The 18,410-nt window shown below is 41.0% G+C and overlaps 1 protein-coding gene across 1 annotated transcript in view; it reads right to left on the bottom strand.

Moving 5' to 3' along the window:
- Positions 1-18,410, bottom strand: part of LOC149289407 (disintegrin and metalloproteinase domain-containing protein 10-like) — a 48,276-nt gene that overhangs the window by 14,522 nt on the left and 15,344 nt on the right. Inside the window, exons 8-15 of the mRNA XM_089490503.1 lie at positions 17,904-18,072; positions 17,415-17,584; positions 16,724-16,898; positions 16,226-16,370; positions 15,279-15,462; positions 14,809-14,908; positions 13,954-14,174; positions 12,576-12,672 (exon numbers count right to left, since the gene is read on the bottom strand). Coding sequence (XP_089346629.1) covers positions 12,576-12,672; positions 13,954-14,174; positions 14,809-14,908; positions 15,279-15,462; positions 16,226-16,370; positions 16,724-16,898; positions 17,415-17,584; positions 17,904-18,072 — 1,261 coding nt within the window. The remainder of the gene's footprint in view (positions 1-12,575; positions 12,673-13,953; positions 14,175-14,808; positions 14,909-15,278; positions 15,463-16,225; positions 16,371-16,723; positions 16,899-17,414; positions 17,585-17,903; positions 18,073-18,410) is intronic.

The raw sequence follows: 18,410 nt of genomic DNA, 5'->3' as shown, positions 1-18,410 counted from the left end.
TTTTCACCATATTGATTTACTTTGTTATTCCTAATCATACTTCAAACTGCAGCCATTCTAGAGATCTCATGTCTTATGATGCTAAACCGTACATGTCGGCACTGATAAAGATGACTTTGCTGGTGAAGCCAAAGAAGTGGTGAGACTTGGATTGAGAGGCGAGTAAAACACACTGTAGCAAAGAGTGACTGGAGAAGTGCCAATATAGCAGAGTATTGCGTAGGATGTGCATCTGTTATGCCTATGCATAACATAAGTACACACATCATTTAATACTGTTACTCACAGGGCTATATGTCACATCCAATGCATACCTATGGAACCTTTCCAAACCAACATTTGAAAAGCTGTTATGTGTACATGTAATATTCTAGCATAGGCTGTTATCCCTTGCATCATTAGGCATAAAAACTACCTCACCCCTCCCATAACCTCAAATATTTCTTTCTCAATATGTGTACAAAATTACCCTTTATGCAAGTGTCTAGCCTACCATATAGGAAATCTATCCCCGCTAATACATCAAAACATTCTACAAAATATAAATCAATCCAAGACCTATTATCCCAAGAAGGCCTCCAGTCTACAATAGTTAAGAAAGCAGAAAAGACTTCTTCATTGACATTTTGAGCCATAACCTCTCTATCTAACTCCAGTGTATCGGGGGCTTTTATTAAACATACATGAAAATGTTAACCACCTACCTAGAATTTTGAGAGGCCACTTTAGGTGTAGCCATACTGTACTTGTTTGCCATGAGTGTCCCCAGGTAAACATTTCAAATGCAAGTATGTAAACACACACACACCTAGCTAAATACCTTATATGTCTAGTTTTTACTAACATGTACATTATATGGGGTAGCTATTTGTGGGCCACTAAAAAGCCTCAATCTGAGCCCTGCAAATCAATCTGTGAAAATAAATTGGAAAATCCACCTGTTCTGACTTTACCAACTGACAAACATACATGTGGACACTGATATTTTTCTATGCATGCATGTATTCTATGCAAGAAATCAGAACAAAATACAGTAGGTTTAGTTAAAAACAGAGAGAAAGAGATCATTTGGCCAAGATCAAGCTTAGGTTGCCCCCATTAACGGTCACCATCGTTTAGAAGTGGAGGTCTTTGCAGCTGCTGGCACAGAAGTCTCCATTAATACTTCTTCCAATATGTCTATGCACCATCTATTGAAGTCGTTGCTCAGTGCTTAGCAGCTCAGCAGCTCAGCAGCAACCAGTATATAGACCAAGGAATTAGCATTAGGGTGGAGGTCCACAGATCCAAATCTCACAACCACCTCATTTTCAGATGGACAGGCCTGAATTTCATGTACTGTGCCTCTTTCCTGCTGAGCTGCCCCATTGCCCTGTTGTTGCAGGTGTCTGATAATGGGTCAGGGAAGGAGATCATCTGATCTTATCAAGAGCTGTTACATTAGAGTGAGACCTTTGCAGTTCTTAATTCAGAAATTGTGGATCAATGCAAAATCTAAGCTTCTCAGGCTTCTTCACTGCCACCATATTACTTATCCAATGAATTGTAATAATTCATACTTCTACAACCGACTTAAAGGCTGCTGGCACATTGAATGCATCATCATAAACATAGCTGCAGTTTGGTCTATCAGCCCCAAGCACTGACATGTTAAAATAGTGGATTTTTAATCTCAAATTCGAGTGCATATGTGTCCACATATTCAGCAGTTTGAAAAAGCTTGTATGATTGAATTAGTTCCCCTTCAGTTTGGTAGCACTAGGCTGTAGAGGTTTCCTAGGGACTAGCTTCAGGCTGTCTTTTAGACTCATAAAGTGGTGTCGCTACAGGATTGCAAGGTTATTCCTTGCCCCCCCCCCGTTGCCCCCCCCCGCCGAATTTGGAACCATCCAGCGGATTGCTAAATCCTGGGCAGCCTGAAAAGCCTAGCAACCGCTCGGCCCCCCTCACTCTCCTCCACGAGGCCTCTACCTCCGCCGCAGTGCCGGCGTTTCATACTGAGCGCCGGTATATGACATCATATCCGGCGCTCAGGAGTGAAGACAGAAGCCTTGTTCTCCCGCCGCAGGACTTTAAAGGTGAGTGAAATACAAAGGGGGTGAGTAGGGAAAGAGGAGGGAGAGGGGTTAGAAAGTGATAAGGGAGGGAGAAGGGGTAGAATGTGATAAGGGAGGGAGAAGGGGTAGAAAGTGATAAGGGAGGCAGAAGGGGTAGAAAGAGATAAGGGAGGCAGAAGAGGTAGAATGTGATAAGGGAGGCAGAAGGGGTAGAATGTGATAAGGGAGGCAGAAGGGGTAGAATGTTAATGAGTGAGTATGAATTAATGTGTGGATGCATTGTGTGAATGTGTGAGAGTATGCATTAATGTGTGAATGAATTGTCTGAATGAGGGAGAGCATGAGTTAATATGTGGATGAATTGTCTGAATGAGGAAGAGCATGAGTTAATATGTGGATGAATAGTCTGAATGAGGGAGAGCATGAGTTAATGAGTATGTGTGTATCATAGATGTGTAAAGGACAAATTCTCTCTGACAGCGGGGGAAGATCTGCGCGATGGACGCAGACAACCCCCCTGCTAGCCGCACCTCCTTCCGGCTGCAGAGGAAGTCTACACGCTGCCCGGACAACACACCGGAAGTCAGAAGCACCGGTAAGTTTTTTTTTGGGGGGGGGGTGTTAAATGGGGGGCATAAGGCATTTCTGTAGGCAGAGTGCTCTATGAAATGCCTTTTAACCCCCTTAATGCCACTCTGCCTCCAGAAATGCCTTTTAACCCCCTTAATGCCACTCTGCCTCCTGAAATGCCTAATACCTCCCTATATGCCACTCTGCCCCATAATATGCCTTTTAACCCCTAAATGCCAGAGTGGCATATAGGGGTATAAGGCATGTCTGGAAGCAGAGTGGCACATAGGGGGTCAAAAGGCATATAATGGGGCACAGTGGCATATAGAGGGTTAAAAGGCATATCATGGGGCCCAGTGGCATTTAGAGGGTTAAAAGGCATATCATGGGGCCCAGTGGCATATAGGGGTTTAAGGCATTTATGGGGCAGAGTGACAAGCCTGGGGGCAGATGTGCATAACTGGGGGCAGGTTGGAAAATAAAAGGAATTAAAAACAAAATATTTTTCTCAATCATAGCTTTTATTAAAAAAATAGTTTACATGAATTAACATTTACTATAGGAGACTTTTTTCCTATAGGGTCGTCTTATATTCAGGCTTTTTCTTTTTTTCCTAAATTAATATTCAGATTTTGGGGGGTCGTCTTATAATCAGGGTTGTCTTATAATCGAGCAAATACGGTAATAACTGCAATGCTCTTTTCATGTATTTATTTGATCTATAGCTGCAATGCTACATTTTATATATTGTTATTGTATACCTGCAAATACAGGATTTGTATGTCTGATTCTGTTGATTTGATATATATACCTTCAGTGCTGAGATCACAAGTGAATTTCAATTGATCTATGCATGCAAAGCTGGGTTTGTGTGTTAATGTGTTGATCTATACCTGCTATCGGCAGCAGGGTCTAATATATATATATACATATATTATATATATATGTATATATATATATTATATATATATGTATATATATATAATATATATATGTATATATATAGGCAGCAGGGACTAATATTAATATATATCGGCAACTGGGGCTAATATTTATATATATATATATCAGCAGCAGGAACTAATATTAACGAAACTGCCAGTTCAGCTGTAATTTTGAAATCATGTTTTAATCATAGTCTTTACTTCAAAGAATTAAGTACTCATTATGTAGATAAAAATGCATGTCTAATGCATATATGTGATGGGCCATCACATTAATCTATACTAAAAGGGTGCTGGCTGGGGCATCAATACACAAGGGTCAAAAACACTAAGGGGGTATAAACAACAATGCAGTGTGAAAAATGCATCCTGATGTAGATGTCAGTGACGTAGATTGTGTCCTGCTGTTTGTGTGTTTTTGGTTATCAGTGTACCAGAGCCTGTCCTGGGGTGTGTGTGCGTATAGGTGTTGGTGCGGCACAGCCTGTCCTGGTGTGTGTGTTTTGGTGTCCGTATGGCATAGCCTGTCCTGTGTGTGTGTTTGGGTGTCGGTGTGGCAGAGCCTGTCCTGGTGTGTGTTTGGGTATTGGTTTGGCAGAGCCTGCCCTGGTGTGTGTGTCTGGGTGTCAGTGTGGCAGAGCCTGTAATGGTGTGTGTGTCTGGGTGTCGGTGTGACAGAGCCTGTCCTGGTGTGTGTGTCTGGGTGTCGGTGTGACAGAGCCCGTGTTGGTGTGTATGTTTGGTTATCTGTTTCCTGGCAGTTGGAATTATTTAATTTATACTTATCCAGAGATAAAATGCCCTCCTTAAGTTGTTAAGTTGTAGTGACTTCAGGGGACAAAACATTCAAGGCCCTGAAATCATTTAGTGGAAAAGTTGAGGTATTGTGTTATTTATGCTATAATATTTATTTCAAGGATTAGTCGTACTAAATTGTGGCTTCAGGCTTCCCATGTTGAATGACCGAGTATTATGTTAGTCCAATAACAAAGTATCATTCCATAGCACATTACTTTTGGCAATATATATATATATATTCTCAGTGGTATGATTTAATGGTGGAAATTATGAATGCCCCCCCAGTTTGACTGTGGTATCTTGTGTGCCCCCCCTATATATTGTTTCTAGAGTCGCCACTGGACTCATGCCTTTACATGTTATCCCTAATTGTCAATGTTGATCTTTACTATTCAATCTGAGATTAACAAACCATTTCTGGTCCTTAGATTTTCCAGCATCAATGAGTTCTTTGGAATAAATAATGTCAATGTTAAGCAGGTCTGCATCATTTAATGCAAATTGTGTCACATATTTATTTCTTTTTGTTGACCCAAAAAAATGAGGCTTTGCAATAAAATAAACTGGGAAAACATTTCTGATGCAGTCCCTGTAAGTGGTATATAAATTATATACATACATTACAGTAGTACACTACAGCTTCTCCAATCCACCCCACATCAGTATTATTACTTTACAAATTAACTTGCATTGTATAATGAGCATCAATCTCAGCCTCTGCTAAGCTAACTGTCACTGTCTCACATTCCAACTCTCATAGGTCTGTAACTGCTGTTCCTTAAAATGGGGTAAGCACCCTTCCTCTTCTAAATGCTGATTGGCTTGAGTGAAAAAGTATCATCAATTTGCAAGAATGTGTGGAAACAAGGAGGTTAGAAGAAACTAAAAATTCTGTTGAATGATCACATAACTATAAACAGTAGTTAACAAGCAAATAAATATTCTTGCAGAATAAAATTAATAGCTTGCAATATCAAATTGTGATTTTTTTATTTTTGCAGATATTAAGTAAGTACTAGTGTGTGTGTTTAATTTATACTATTATATATACTTATTTTTTATACAAATATTTTGGCTTATTATATGCCACTTTTACTCTGTAATATATAAACCAGCACCTACAACTTTTAGGTTTGAGGCCATCCAAAAGAAGCATTTCAAGGGAATCCAAACAATTATTCGAAACCTCATACATGACTGGTAAAGAATATGTTTCTTTTATTCTGATCCTTAGTCCACTGTCATAAAAACCATTCGTAATGAGGGCTATGCCAACATAAAATCCTCGATAGGTTTATGCTTAACGCGTTTCACACCTTGTGCTTTCTCAAAAGCAGCCTAAGAAATGATAACCCAATCTTTACATACATATACAGTGAAGGAAAAAATTATTTGATCCCCCTACTGATTTTGTACGTTTGCCCACTGACAAAGACATGATCAGTCTATAATGTTAATGGTAGGTTTATTTGAACAGCGAGAGACAGAATAACAACAAAACCATCCAGAATAATGCATTTCAAATAAGTTATCAATTGATTTGCATTTTACTCAGTGAAATAAGTATTTGACCCCTTTGCAAAACATGACTTAGTACTTGGTGGCAAAACGCTTGTTGGCAATCACAAAGGTCAGATGTTTCTTGTAGTTGGCCACCAGGTTTGCACACATCTCAGGAGGGATTTGTCCCACTCCTATTTGCAGATCCTCTCCAAGTCATTATTGTCATCTTCTCACGAAGCTGCTTGGTGATGGTCTTGTAGACAATTCCAGCCTTGTGTAGGTCTACAATCTTGTCCCTGACATCCTTGGACAGCTCTTTGGTCTTGGCCATGGTGGAGAGTTTGGAATCTGATTGATTGATTGCTTCTGTGGACAGGTGTCTTTTATACAGGTAACTAACTGAGATTATGAGCACTCCCTTTAGGAGTCAAATACTTTAAAGTGAGTTGAATACAAATCAATTTATAGTTTATTTGAAATGCATTATTCTGGATTGTTTTGCTGTTATTCTGAAGTTCATTACTAATAATGGTATACTAATAATACATTTCAATCAGATGTCCTCTGAATACACTGGCGAATAATTCAACCAATGCCACCAAATGTGCAAGTTCTCCCACTTACAAAGATGAGAGAGGCCTGTAATTTTCACCATAGGTACACTTCAACTATGAGAGACAGAATGAGACAACAAAGTCCATAAATCACTCTTTTTAAGTGGGAGAACTTGCACAATTGGTGGCTGACTAAATACTTTTTTGCCCCACTGTATACACATACACACACACATACACTGCCCTTACACACACCAGCTTACAAACACACTCATATATACACATACACTGCCCTTAGACTCCTTTCTCCCCATCTCTTACCTTTCTCATCTTCCATCCTGTTGTGATACCATGAGGTCTGTCATTTCAGACCTCTGCTATAGTGCTCTCTAACCACTATGCACCGGCAATTGATGCAGAGCGCCGGGATAAGACGTCCCTAATGTTGTGCAGGTTAGAGGGAGGTTGTGATCGCCCCAACCAGCCCTGGTCATCAGGCGCCTCCTACCCGATTAGCAGGGCTGGTTGGGGAGATCACATTCTTATATCTGCCTCCGCACGGCCTTTAAGACCAGCTCAAGGAAGGCGACCTCTCCGCTTGCCCCATCCCCTATAGATACGCTACTTTTTTAGGCGCTTTGTGGCTTTTAGGCAGCAATGTGATTCACCATGGGGCCCCCAGAATGCGGGCCCTTGACCAACTGCCCAGTATGCCCATACGTTTAGAAGGCACTGTGCCATTTGGTCCTGCAGCTGGGGGTTTCTAAATTCGGTGGGGGGGGGCAAAATGAATAATCTAGGAAGGGAACAATTGCCCCTCTGCCCCCCCTTCCCCCTGTAGCGACGCCTATGCTTAGTACTCAATTTAAAGATCCAAAACACCTTCTGTCAATTAAGGTGCATTTCCAAATCACCTCCTCTAGGTGGAGTAGTAACACGTTCCTGCCTAGCACCTGACCGGGTCCTAACTGTCCCACCATGTCACTCTTTTGGGGTTATACTGTGCTCATGGTGGGCCACAACCGGAGGTGGTTACAGAGAGGGAGCTCATTTGGGAAACCTGGTTTTATTTGCCATCTTTAGAACCAGGGTTTACCCAGCAGCGACTCTGGAACTCTGACTATTTCTGTTCTGCCACTCAGGGTTCCAACGATGGATCAAGTCGCTTATTGCAGCATAATATCCTTGGACCCTGAGCTCTCCATTGGTACCTCGGGATTGTCTCCACTCCCTCTGGATCGCCACAAACTAGTGACTCTTTAAGGGTGGGCATTGTTAGCCATAAAACTGTATGGGGCACCGGGCTGTCTGGTAGTTGATGGGATTTATACTCCTTGTCTGTTTGTTTGTGTATAAATATCCATGTTGTTTTCAGTAAACCTAGTTCTGTTTGGACCTTACACTAAGTCTCGACTAGTGCATGGGTGATTACAAAGATTATTCCCTTAGCAGCAAGGAAGATCTCTATGGCAGAGCTACTCAGTTGGAGTACTGTTCTCCATCACATCCACTAGTTCAGATTCATTTTGATCTTTGTATTCCTACTTTGATATTAGATTTTTTGGTAACATGAACTTGTGTATTGGAAGCACCAAGTTTATTTTTCTACAAATGAATATAATACATCATGTGTCAAAGGATATTATAATTATTATACAATTACAGTTGCCTGAAGGACACATATATGAGCATAGCAAACAGGCCTATGATAATAAATTTATAGCTGTATTCCAGTTTGCATCACAAATTAACTTTCAGTGTGACAAAGACTTAGTAAACGTTTAAGATTTAATCTGTCCACATTGGCAAAGCTGTCATTAAAATGTAACAGAAGTGGAAAAGTGTTTTTTTTTACATTCTAGTCTCATATTGTACATAGACTGATGCAACAAATTCTTTTTCACAGCATGCTGCCTGGTTTCTCTGAAGGGAGCTGACTTTCCTTGATTGCTTTTTGAGTTTATTTCCTGTAAAAAAATAGTATAATAATATTTTTTTATTAGAAAGGATTTGATTGTAAAGCTTTTGCACAAACTCTGCACAAATACCAGCTGTATTTTATATGGATCCCACATTTTGTAATCTGTGCAATCAGGGCCGGCCCGACAATGGAGCCGAGTGGGGCAACCGCTCCAGGCCCCCAAGCCCTTTTTTTTTTTTAAGCGAAAGAGAGAGAAAGGGGCGCCGAGTGGTTTTCGCTTACCAAGCTGTCAGTACCCGCTCGGCGCCCCTCTCCTCTGCGGCGAGTCTCCCTGTTCGGTCTCGGTGCCGGCTTGTAAAGATTTCCGGCGCTCAGCATTACAAGCCGGCACCGAGACCGAACAGGGAGACTCGCCGCAGGACTGCTGAAAGGTAAGTACAAGGGGGCGCGGCAGGGACGGAGGAAGGGTAGATAAGGGGGGGGGGGCGGCAGGGACGGAGGGAGAGGAAGGGTAGATAAGGGGGGGGGGGGGTGGCATTTTAAAATTCGTCCCAGGCGGCATTTTGCCTTGGGCCGGCCCTGTGTGCAATAAAAAAACTTTGCAATGTAAAGAACTGACTACTGTGCATATATTGTGCAGGGCCAGATTAATTTAGGGGCTGATGGAGCTGCCGCTCCAGGCCCCTACCTTAATATAGGCCCTGTCAGGACCAGACTGGCCCACCGGGAAATTACGGCACATGACTGCTCTGTTCCTGCTTTTCCTGGGCGGTAGAAGAGAAGTTGTTTGCACACAGAGGGAAGCAGTGGCCCCTGCTGAAGTTTGTGAGTAGCACCAAGAGATCTGTAGTTCAGGTAAGGGGGTGTATGAACAAGTATGTGTGATTGAGCGAATGAATGAGTATCTGTGAATGAGGGAACGAGTACCTGAGAATGAATGAGTATCTGAATAAATGAGTATATGTGAATGAGTGAATAAATATCTATGAATGAATGAGTACCTTAAAATAAGTATATGAATGAGTGAATGAATGTTTGTGAATGAGTGAATGAATGAATATGTGTGTGATAGCATGGATGTGTATTGGCACAGAGAGGCTGTTTGAAGCTAGGATGCCAAAGATGGAATGTCCTATGATACCAATCTGGGTGTTGGGCAGGTCTTGTGAATGCAATCTGGGTGCCAGGGCTGAAATGATACTAAATGAGGGGGCAATATGCAGGGTGTGGGGGTATTAATTCACAAAGGGGTGCTGGCTGGGGGCATCACATAAATCAATACTAAAGGGGTGCTGGGATAAATATACAATGTGGGACAAGCTGGGGGCATTAGGGTGACTACATTTGCCATGTTTCCCAGGACACATATAACTTTTACATATGGCTGACCAGCCCAGATAAAACACTGCCCTGCAGTATGGGGATGTATAGACTCATGGAAGGGAAGCAATTCGTCAGATATAATTAACCCATACTGCAGGGCATCATTTTATCTGGACTGGGGCATCAATACACTAGGGGGCGCCTAGGGCCTTTACATAAATCAATACTAAAGGGAGGGGCAGGCTGGGGGCAATGCACAAGGTGGCAAAAACACGAAAGGGGTGTCAACGACAGTGCAGTACAGTGAAGTACAAATGCAGTAAAACTGCAGTAAATGTGCAGTAATACTGCAGTAAAAGTGCAGTATTGCAGTTTTTTCATGTCCAAAAAACTGCAGTATTACTTCAGAAAAACTGCAGTAATTTTTTCGTAAGGGGCACTCTGCCCCAGCACTTTGCACTGTGCCCCTGCACCCAGTCTCCAACTCTGCCCTGCACCCAGCCCTGCCCCCACACTCACACCCTGCCCCCACACTCTGCCCTGCACCCACACTCACCCCCTGCCCTGCATCCCCACTCTGCCCCCCACCCCCACCCTGCCCTGCACCCACACTCACACCCTGCATCCCCACCCCCACTCTGCCCTGCACCCAGTCTCCCACCCTGCCCTGCCCCCCCACCCCCACTCTGCCCTGCCCCCCCACCCCCACTCTGCCCTGCACCCAGTCTCCCACCCTGCCCTGCCCTGCCCCCCCACCCCCACTCTGCCCTGCACCCAGTCTCCTGCCCTGCCCCCCCACCCCCACTCTGCCCTGCCCCCCCACCTGCATCCCCACTCTGCCCTGCACCCAGTCTCCTACCCTGGCCTGCCCCCCCACCCCCACTCTGCCCTGCACCCACACTCACACCCTGCATCTCCTGCCCCCCCACCCCGCCGTGGACACCCACTCCGCCGTGGACCCCCACTCTGCCGTGGACCCCCACTCTGCCATGCACCCCCACTCTGCCGTGAACCCCCACCCCCACTCTGCCGTGGACCCCCACCCCCACTCTGCTGTGCACCCCCACCCCCACTCTGCCGTGCACCCACACTCCCACTCTGCCATGCACCCACACATTCGCACAGAGCCACTCGCACATACACATAAAGAATACTTACCTCCGCTACGGACTCGTTCCACTTCCAACCTTCAAGTTTAAAACTTTATTGAACTCTTGATTGAAGCGCGTCACATCCGAGGTCACGTAGCTAAAAGAAGGCGGAGACTGCAGAGCGTGTAGCAGAAGCGGGGAACGCTCGCGGAGGTAGGTAAAAGGAGCCGAGTGCTCCAACAACGAATCGATCACTCGATTAATCGATAATGGAAATCATCGACAACGATTTCCGTTATCGATCATTATCGATTTTATTGATTCGTTGTTTCAGCCCTAATTGAGTGCATATCTTTATTTATAATTTTTTCCCACTGAAGAGAGTGTTTTTTCCGGTTCATATGAAATGTCTTGTCAGAGATTAGATAAGTCAATCCTTTAAGGATTGTCACACTTTTTAGATATGCCATCTTGAGCACAAACATCTCAATGAAAAATTAAATAAATTACTCAGTTTTAAGTAAGGGTACAGAGAATTCATGCTCTGTCTGGAGCTCTGCCTGCAGCCCTTCAGGACCGGATTTGTGCAACCTTGCATTGCATAGATATTATAAACAACATTATACATTATCTGCAGTATCTTTTATCTAAGACTTGCTAATTTCCTCCTACATCTTATTCCATCTAAATACGGTTTGCATGTGAATTGTATGCAGTAGCGTACCTAGCGGGGAGGGGTCCCACAGGCAGGGTGTTTATGGGACAAAGATGGCACAGGCCGTGCTGTTTGGGGACAAAGTTGACTCATGCTGGGCTGTTTGGGGACAAAGATGGTAAATCCTATGTGTGTAATCTGGGTGCTTGTCAGGTTCTATGTGGGCAGTGTGGACGCCAGAGATGGCTTTGGGTTGTGCAACCTATCATCTATGCCTGTAGTTTTATCTCTTGCTATGTTTCCATACATTATTATTGTATACTTGCAAATACGGGATTTGTATGTCTGATTCTATGCCTCCAGTGCTGAGTTCACATGTGAACAATAATAATAACAATATATATATATATATATATATATATATATAATTGGTAACAGCAATCACACTCCTATCATGCTAAGTCAGCTAGTGCATATTGGAATCTGGGTATGCCTGGGCATGATAGGAGTGTGATTGCTGTTAATAATCATATATATAATTTTTTTGTCCTATTTTGCTGTGTTACTTACTTTAAATAAAAGTGTGAGATTTTTTTTTATGGTGGGGGGTCATATTTGGATTCGGACAGGTAAATGCTGGATTTTCGGTTTCAGTCCAGAATTTTTGTTTCGGTGTATCCCTAAGCCAGACAATGAAGTGGTAGGCCAACACCACATCAATGTTTGGATTAGTCTATAGTAGTAGTGATAGGAGTTATGCTGCACTATTATCAGTGTCTGGCTCAATGTATAGTGAAAGGGATTACGCCGTACCACCGTCAATGTCTGTCTCAGTATATAGTGTTAGGTGTTATGCTGTACCCCCGTCAATGTCGGCCTCAGTATATAGTGTTAGGTGTTATGCTGTACCCCCATCAATGTCTGCCTCAGTATATAGTGGTAGGTGTTATGCTGTACCACCGTCAATGTCTGCCTCAGTATATAATGATAACAGTAATGCTGTACCACCTTCAATGCCTGCGCCAGTATATAACAATAGAAGCTATGCAGTTTTAAAGTGTTTGTGGGGGGGGGCACAAACAGGATCCGCCCCAGGTGCCAAATACTCTAGGTACGCCCCTGATTGTATGATACTGTGAATAATGAACTATATAATTACCTTTTCCAGTGTCCAGAGTTCTTCCAAAAATGAACACAGTTCCGGCCATCAAGGCAGCCAGCGTTAAAATAATTAGTAGTATGGCCCACCAACGTGCCTAAATAATACAAAAACGTAACAGGTATAACCTAGGTAACATGAATATTTAATTGTATTTAATTGTAAATCTGTGCAAACTACTATTGTACATGATAGTGAATAGAGAGGGATTCCCAATATATACACTTTAGCCTAACATTCATAGAAATATCTGTAAATCTGAATAAGTGTAAATCTTTTGTCAGTGAAACAAAAGTTACAAACATATGACAGTTTGTCCTGTATTTTTCACATCTGCAAAGAGAGCTCATTGCCAATACATTAGAAGAAAAAACCTGCACACCAACCTAAAACACTGTTTTGTAGAGGAATACGTTTGCCATCCAACAACTATGTATATGGTGGAATACTGTACTTCATCTCATGGTATAGATTTTGCTGACCCAAAAATTCTTACATGAGAATTTATTTTCATTGTCTGTATGTCTCTTCCTATTTAACTGTTGTCTGAGTTGCTCATATTATTTCCTAGTAACATGTAGTAGGAGATAAATCCACCTATCCAGGCAAGGGCAGGAGGTGCTAATACTGGAAAGGGAAGCCACTAGAGGCTGAAAATAGACATGACTACTAAATTAATATAGGCAGAGTCCTAGCAGGCAGGGTGGAACCCTGACAAGTCTCTCCTTCTGCAGCCACCATCTGGAAAAATCTGTCTCCATAACAAGAATCTAAAAACTGCATCTTTGTCATTGCATAGCTGTAACAGTCATGTTATGAGGTTCTGGGTCTTGCTGGTCTGGATGTTTGAAGATGGAACCTCTTAAACATCCATCTAAAGTCTTCCAGAGATTTGAAGGTTCTGATTGCAAGGTATTCAAACTATATAACATGAAGACCTTCAAGAAAGACTTTTGAGACTATATGTAAAGTATCAAATCATTGCAAGTTCTCTCACCTGAAGATCAAATTCTGAAACACAATTCAAACACTGAAAATGCAATTCTCAAATAAGAGCAAAATGCATTTCTGTCTCTAGGGGTGCTGCAGAGAAAACAGTTTCAGTTTAGATTGTGGCCAGGCCCCATCTTGTTGGTATACAGAAGTTGATTGTTGGTATACAGTAGTTGCCTCGGGTAAGAGGTTGCCTCGGGTAAGTTTGTTTGAAAAATTAGGTTATGTTTATAACCTTTATTTAAATTATTCTTATTAATGTTCTCCCCAATCCCAGTGTAATGTTTACCTATAGTTTGAGTCTGGACAGTAAATTGTTTTTTCTTTTCCTCCTCTCAGTAAAATGGTGAGACCAACATAGTATGTAAGTATTTACTGTAGTTACCTTCATCCATGATGCAGTATCTTCCAGCTCAATTAAGTTTAGGAAGGATTTTCTCAGTCTTGCAATAGGCCCGTCTGCATCAACATATCGACAAATGTGAAACTTGTCACAGTAGCCTTGCCTGTGACCACACGCGGTACCTGGAGGCAGCTGGATAAGAGTCCTGTTGAATAAATGCTCAAGTTCCACTGATTTTGTGTTCTTGCAGGAATAAGGACTGCCTGGTTCAATGATATTGCTGTATTAATTATATGAATACAAAACTGTTCATTTTTATTAAATAATTGCCCAATATACCGTGATTAAGACCTACTGGACATAGTGTTCATTATGCTGCAACCATAATTGGCACAAATCTAATCCAAATTTCCCAAATTCCGCACCAGTCAGGTGTATGCTGACAAAAATGTCATCAAAACATTAAAGATGTCATAAATCATAATGATGGTTTTTGCAGTGTCACTGTTTCCTTAAACACATTAAAAAGACTGCTTAAAAAATTAAAAAGGTTAGCATACAGGGCACTTTAACTGCTAGTCCTTACTAAATGAATATGGCGACTACACAAGTTAAAACATTTAGACAATAAAACCATGCCATAATGCATTCGGTGGAGCCATGGATCCACTCAAAAGATGGTGCAATTTTTATCTGAGATATTGTAACAGGGATGGATTTTTTTTTTCTTGAGTTTTAATCTAACACTGTAATGTGTTGTAGATGCTTGCAAACACTGCAGCAAGTTTGGTTTTAATTAATTCACCAAATATATCCATCAGAATATCTAGGAAGAGAAGTATGGCAGTGAGGCATTCAGAAAGTGAAGAAAAGATCCTCCTGAACTTTTTGGATTACCTGGGTATTGACAGCATAGCTGACACTTCTCATGCATTGCGTCACTATTACAGTCACACTGCTCTAGTCCATATTTGAGACACACAGACTGGCGGCATATCTGTGGAAAACATAAGGTATGCATTGCTTAAAATAGCATTTTGTAGCCACGTATAGATATATAATGTTTTTAGTGTATTATGGTTTTCTCCAAAATCAAGGGGTGTTGGCAGAATGGAGATGTCGCCAAATACAGACTCGATGGATTGTGTGCCTCTAGTTTGTTGCACAGTGCTGTTTTTTAGCAAATCCAGTTTCAGGTTAATACTAAACACAATACTTATTGATAACACTGTGCTTTGCTTCACTATACAATTAACACAAGTTGTTAAAACTAGGAAGGTTTGTCAACATTGACTAACAGAATTTTTTTATAATAGTTTTCTTATGTTTTGTATCTCTACTGATGTCTATTAAATGTTTTATTTTACCCCATTTTGGCAAATTCTTGTTCCAAAGTTGCACAGTGTGTAGTTCCTTTTTGGGGATGGTTTTGGACATTTAGCAGATACGCCAGTGCAGTAAGATTCAAATGTACATTCAGCTTCATCTTGACACAGTTCTCCTTCTGATTTGTAAGAACATGCATGACTGCAGCACAGTCCTTGGCTAAAACTTCAAGGCAGAATAAATAAAGGTTGTAGTCAGCCATCTTGAAACACAATCAGACTAAACAAAAATATATAAAAATACTGTATATTTGCATAAAATATAAGGTCCCATTGGACAAATTTCTAAATCAGGTTTTGGAATTTGGTAGACTTGTATAAATGGACCAAAAATGATTTGGACAAATTTTTTGTTTTTGGTCCGAACAACAAATTTGTTTAGATTCTCCGCTTCCATAGCCATGTCTCCTTGCCGCACACCACCACCCCTTCTCTTGCATTTTCTTGTCCTCCTGTCGTCTTTCTGTGTCTGCTTCTTGTGGAACTTCTGCAAAGGGCGGAGCCTCCAGGCACACCCTCTCCTCCGACTGGCAGAACAGAGGAGAGGCTGTCCAAGTGGCTGAATAGAGGCCAGAATAATGCAGATAGATTAGTGGAGAAAGAGTTGCAGAAAATGCAAATCTGCCTTCATTATTCTATCCTCCTGGTGAATTTACCCAAAATGGCAGAGTGAATGGCACACTCTCTCCTCCCGTTCCTCCAATTCTTTGACATTTTGGCAGGCTAAACAATATATGGCCATATATGTGACAGAGTACCTATATTAATGCTTAAGACATATGTTATATGGAGCATTTGCTAGTTGTGCAAGGGTTCTTGCTTTGTTTTCTGTACACATTGGTCACATCAGCAGCACCCCAAAATCTGTACATATAAGTGTTCTAGGGTGTGCGTCCACATTTTGTATTTTAAAATATAAATAACTTTACCTGCACTGTTTGCCAGGTCTTAATGTGCACTGAAGTGGATCTCCGAGCTTGGCACCATAACAGCAGGGGTCATTATCCTTAAAACCTACATCACATTGTTCCCCATCTTCAACAATCTGATTGCCGCAGCTTGGACGACCGCTCTCTAAAGGTAAAAGAGGAGAACAGGTGAATAGCAAACGCATGTTCCCAATTACTTAATATATTCAAGCCAGATGTCACCATTCAAGCCAACAGCATTCAAGGATATAAAATTTTTGGGAAGTTTAATTAGCATAAGTGAGAAAGAACAACTCAAGTGGCTGCAGAGTGGGAAATTTTTCCTTCTTTCAAAGTTTAACTTAGAAGGAAAGGTTTGTATAACTTTTACTATGTATATCATTATTTATAGTTTGTGAGAGATCTCATTTAAAGAACTCCCAATAAATCCAGTATTTATTCTAACATAGTAAATTCCCAACCATGTAGCACTAATCCATCAAAAATAATCTTGCTTACCAACAAAACATTGATCCATTTTTATATGCAGAAGATTTGAAATATAGTTTATTGAACAAGGGGAAAATTTATCATTATTGTACTGAATTCCATCCATGGCATAAGGAAACATTAAATAATTTCCTTTATTATCAGGAGTGATTGGGAACTTTGCACATTCTTCACTTCCATCATGCTGAAAAGAATAAGACACATATTTAAAAAAAAATGCTATGCAAATAATGCTTTCCTGACAAAAAATGTTATGGATAAAACATTAACGCCAGAGAGTTCACAAGCCCAACTCCCAATATTGCAATCAATTGTCCAGAGTGTCAATATTATGAATATCTTGTGAATTTGGGTAAATGGTAGACATGCGCATTCAAGTTCGCATGAATTGCAAATTTAACAAAAATTGCTTATATTGTCAATTCGTACAAATCTCCAAAAAAAAACAAAAACTAAGCCATACCTCCATGAAAACAAGGCAAAATAGTCTCCCAGCAGAAGTCATGGAGGCTAGTACAGTGAGGGAATTTATACAGGCATGGGATAAACATAAAGCTATCTTTACTATAAGACCTGACCAAAAAGTGTGGAGCTTTCTGAGGTCTTTAAACACATTCTATACCATAAAACCATAAAAGAATATTGGTGCATTCTTCCACTAACCACCCCTTACAATCACAAATTTTATAGAGACCCTTACCGGAGATCCCAAACTGTGGCCAAACTCATGTGCGAGTGTAATATGGATAAGCCTGGGTGGTAAATACTGTCCATACTTCTGGATTGTTACTACCCCAGTGTTTAATGAGTACTGTGTTTGTAGGTCATCTTGAAACTTGTCAAATTTTGAACATATTCCACCAGAATTACCTGAAATTTAATAGAATGTTAGGTTGGTTTTTTTTTTTGCAAAACTATGTTCTTTCCTATTTAAATAAAAACCATGTTTCAGGCTTTCTGATTAAAGCGTGTTAGGCTATATGGGACATCTGTAAGCGCCAAACAATTTTTAACGCATGGTATTGTTATCATTTATACATTTGTGCATAAAAGGTCCATTTTAAATTTAATCAAGGCAACTTTATATTATATGATTCTAACTGATGCCATTATGTTACATACATTCTTATATATATATATATATATATATATATAATTACATAACAGCAGTTCTAAAGACCTGCTTTACCTGGTCTTCCATTCCAAGCAAGTCCAAGGACCCCATTGTAATCTCTGTTTGTTAATAGGTATGAGAGGCAGTAATTGTTCCAGTTAGATTCTGAGTGTAGCATCAGAAGCTTCTCTGGCCCAATAAAAGCAGAATCCATATTACCAGAGGGGTCTTTGTCTTGAATTACCTAACAATGTGATGGTAAAATCAAATAAAAATATCAGAATAAATATGAGAAGCGTTGTATGGTCCTTGTAATAATTGTAATATACCAGATACAGTATTAATTCCTTAAATAGATGAACCCAAACACCGCCTAAGTTATCTTAGTTTATTCCTATCAATTTGTAACCTGGAACAAGTGAATTAAACGTACTAAAGAGTTGTTTAGGGTTATGAGACAGGGAGATGAAGTGGGTCAAGTAGGTTTCCTTAGCAAGGTTAAGAGCAGAGTAGTAGGAACGTAGCATTCATTTATAGTGCAGAAAGTCAGACATGGAATGAGACTTCCGCCAACTAAGTTCA

The sequence above is a fragment of the Sceloporus occidentalis genome, unplaced genomic scaffold (genome assembly GCF_023333645.1).
Source record: "Sceloporus occidentalis isolate IW3139 unplaced genomic scaffold, rSceOcc1.0.p SCAF_45, whole genome shotgun sequence".
NCBI lineage: Eukaryota > Metazoa > Chordata > Lepidosauria > Squamata > Phrynosomatidae > Sceloporus > Sceloporus occidentalis.
Note: the sequence above shows the minus strand (reverse complement) of the source record. Positions and strands in the feature narration are given on the sequence as shown.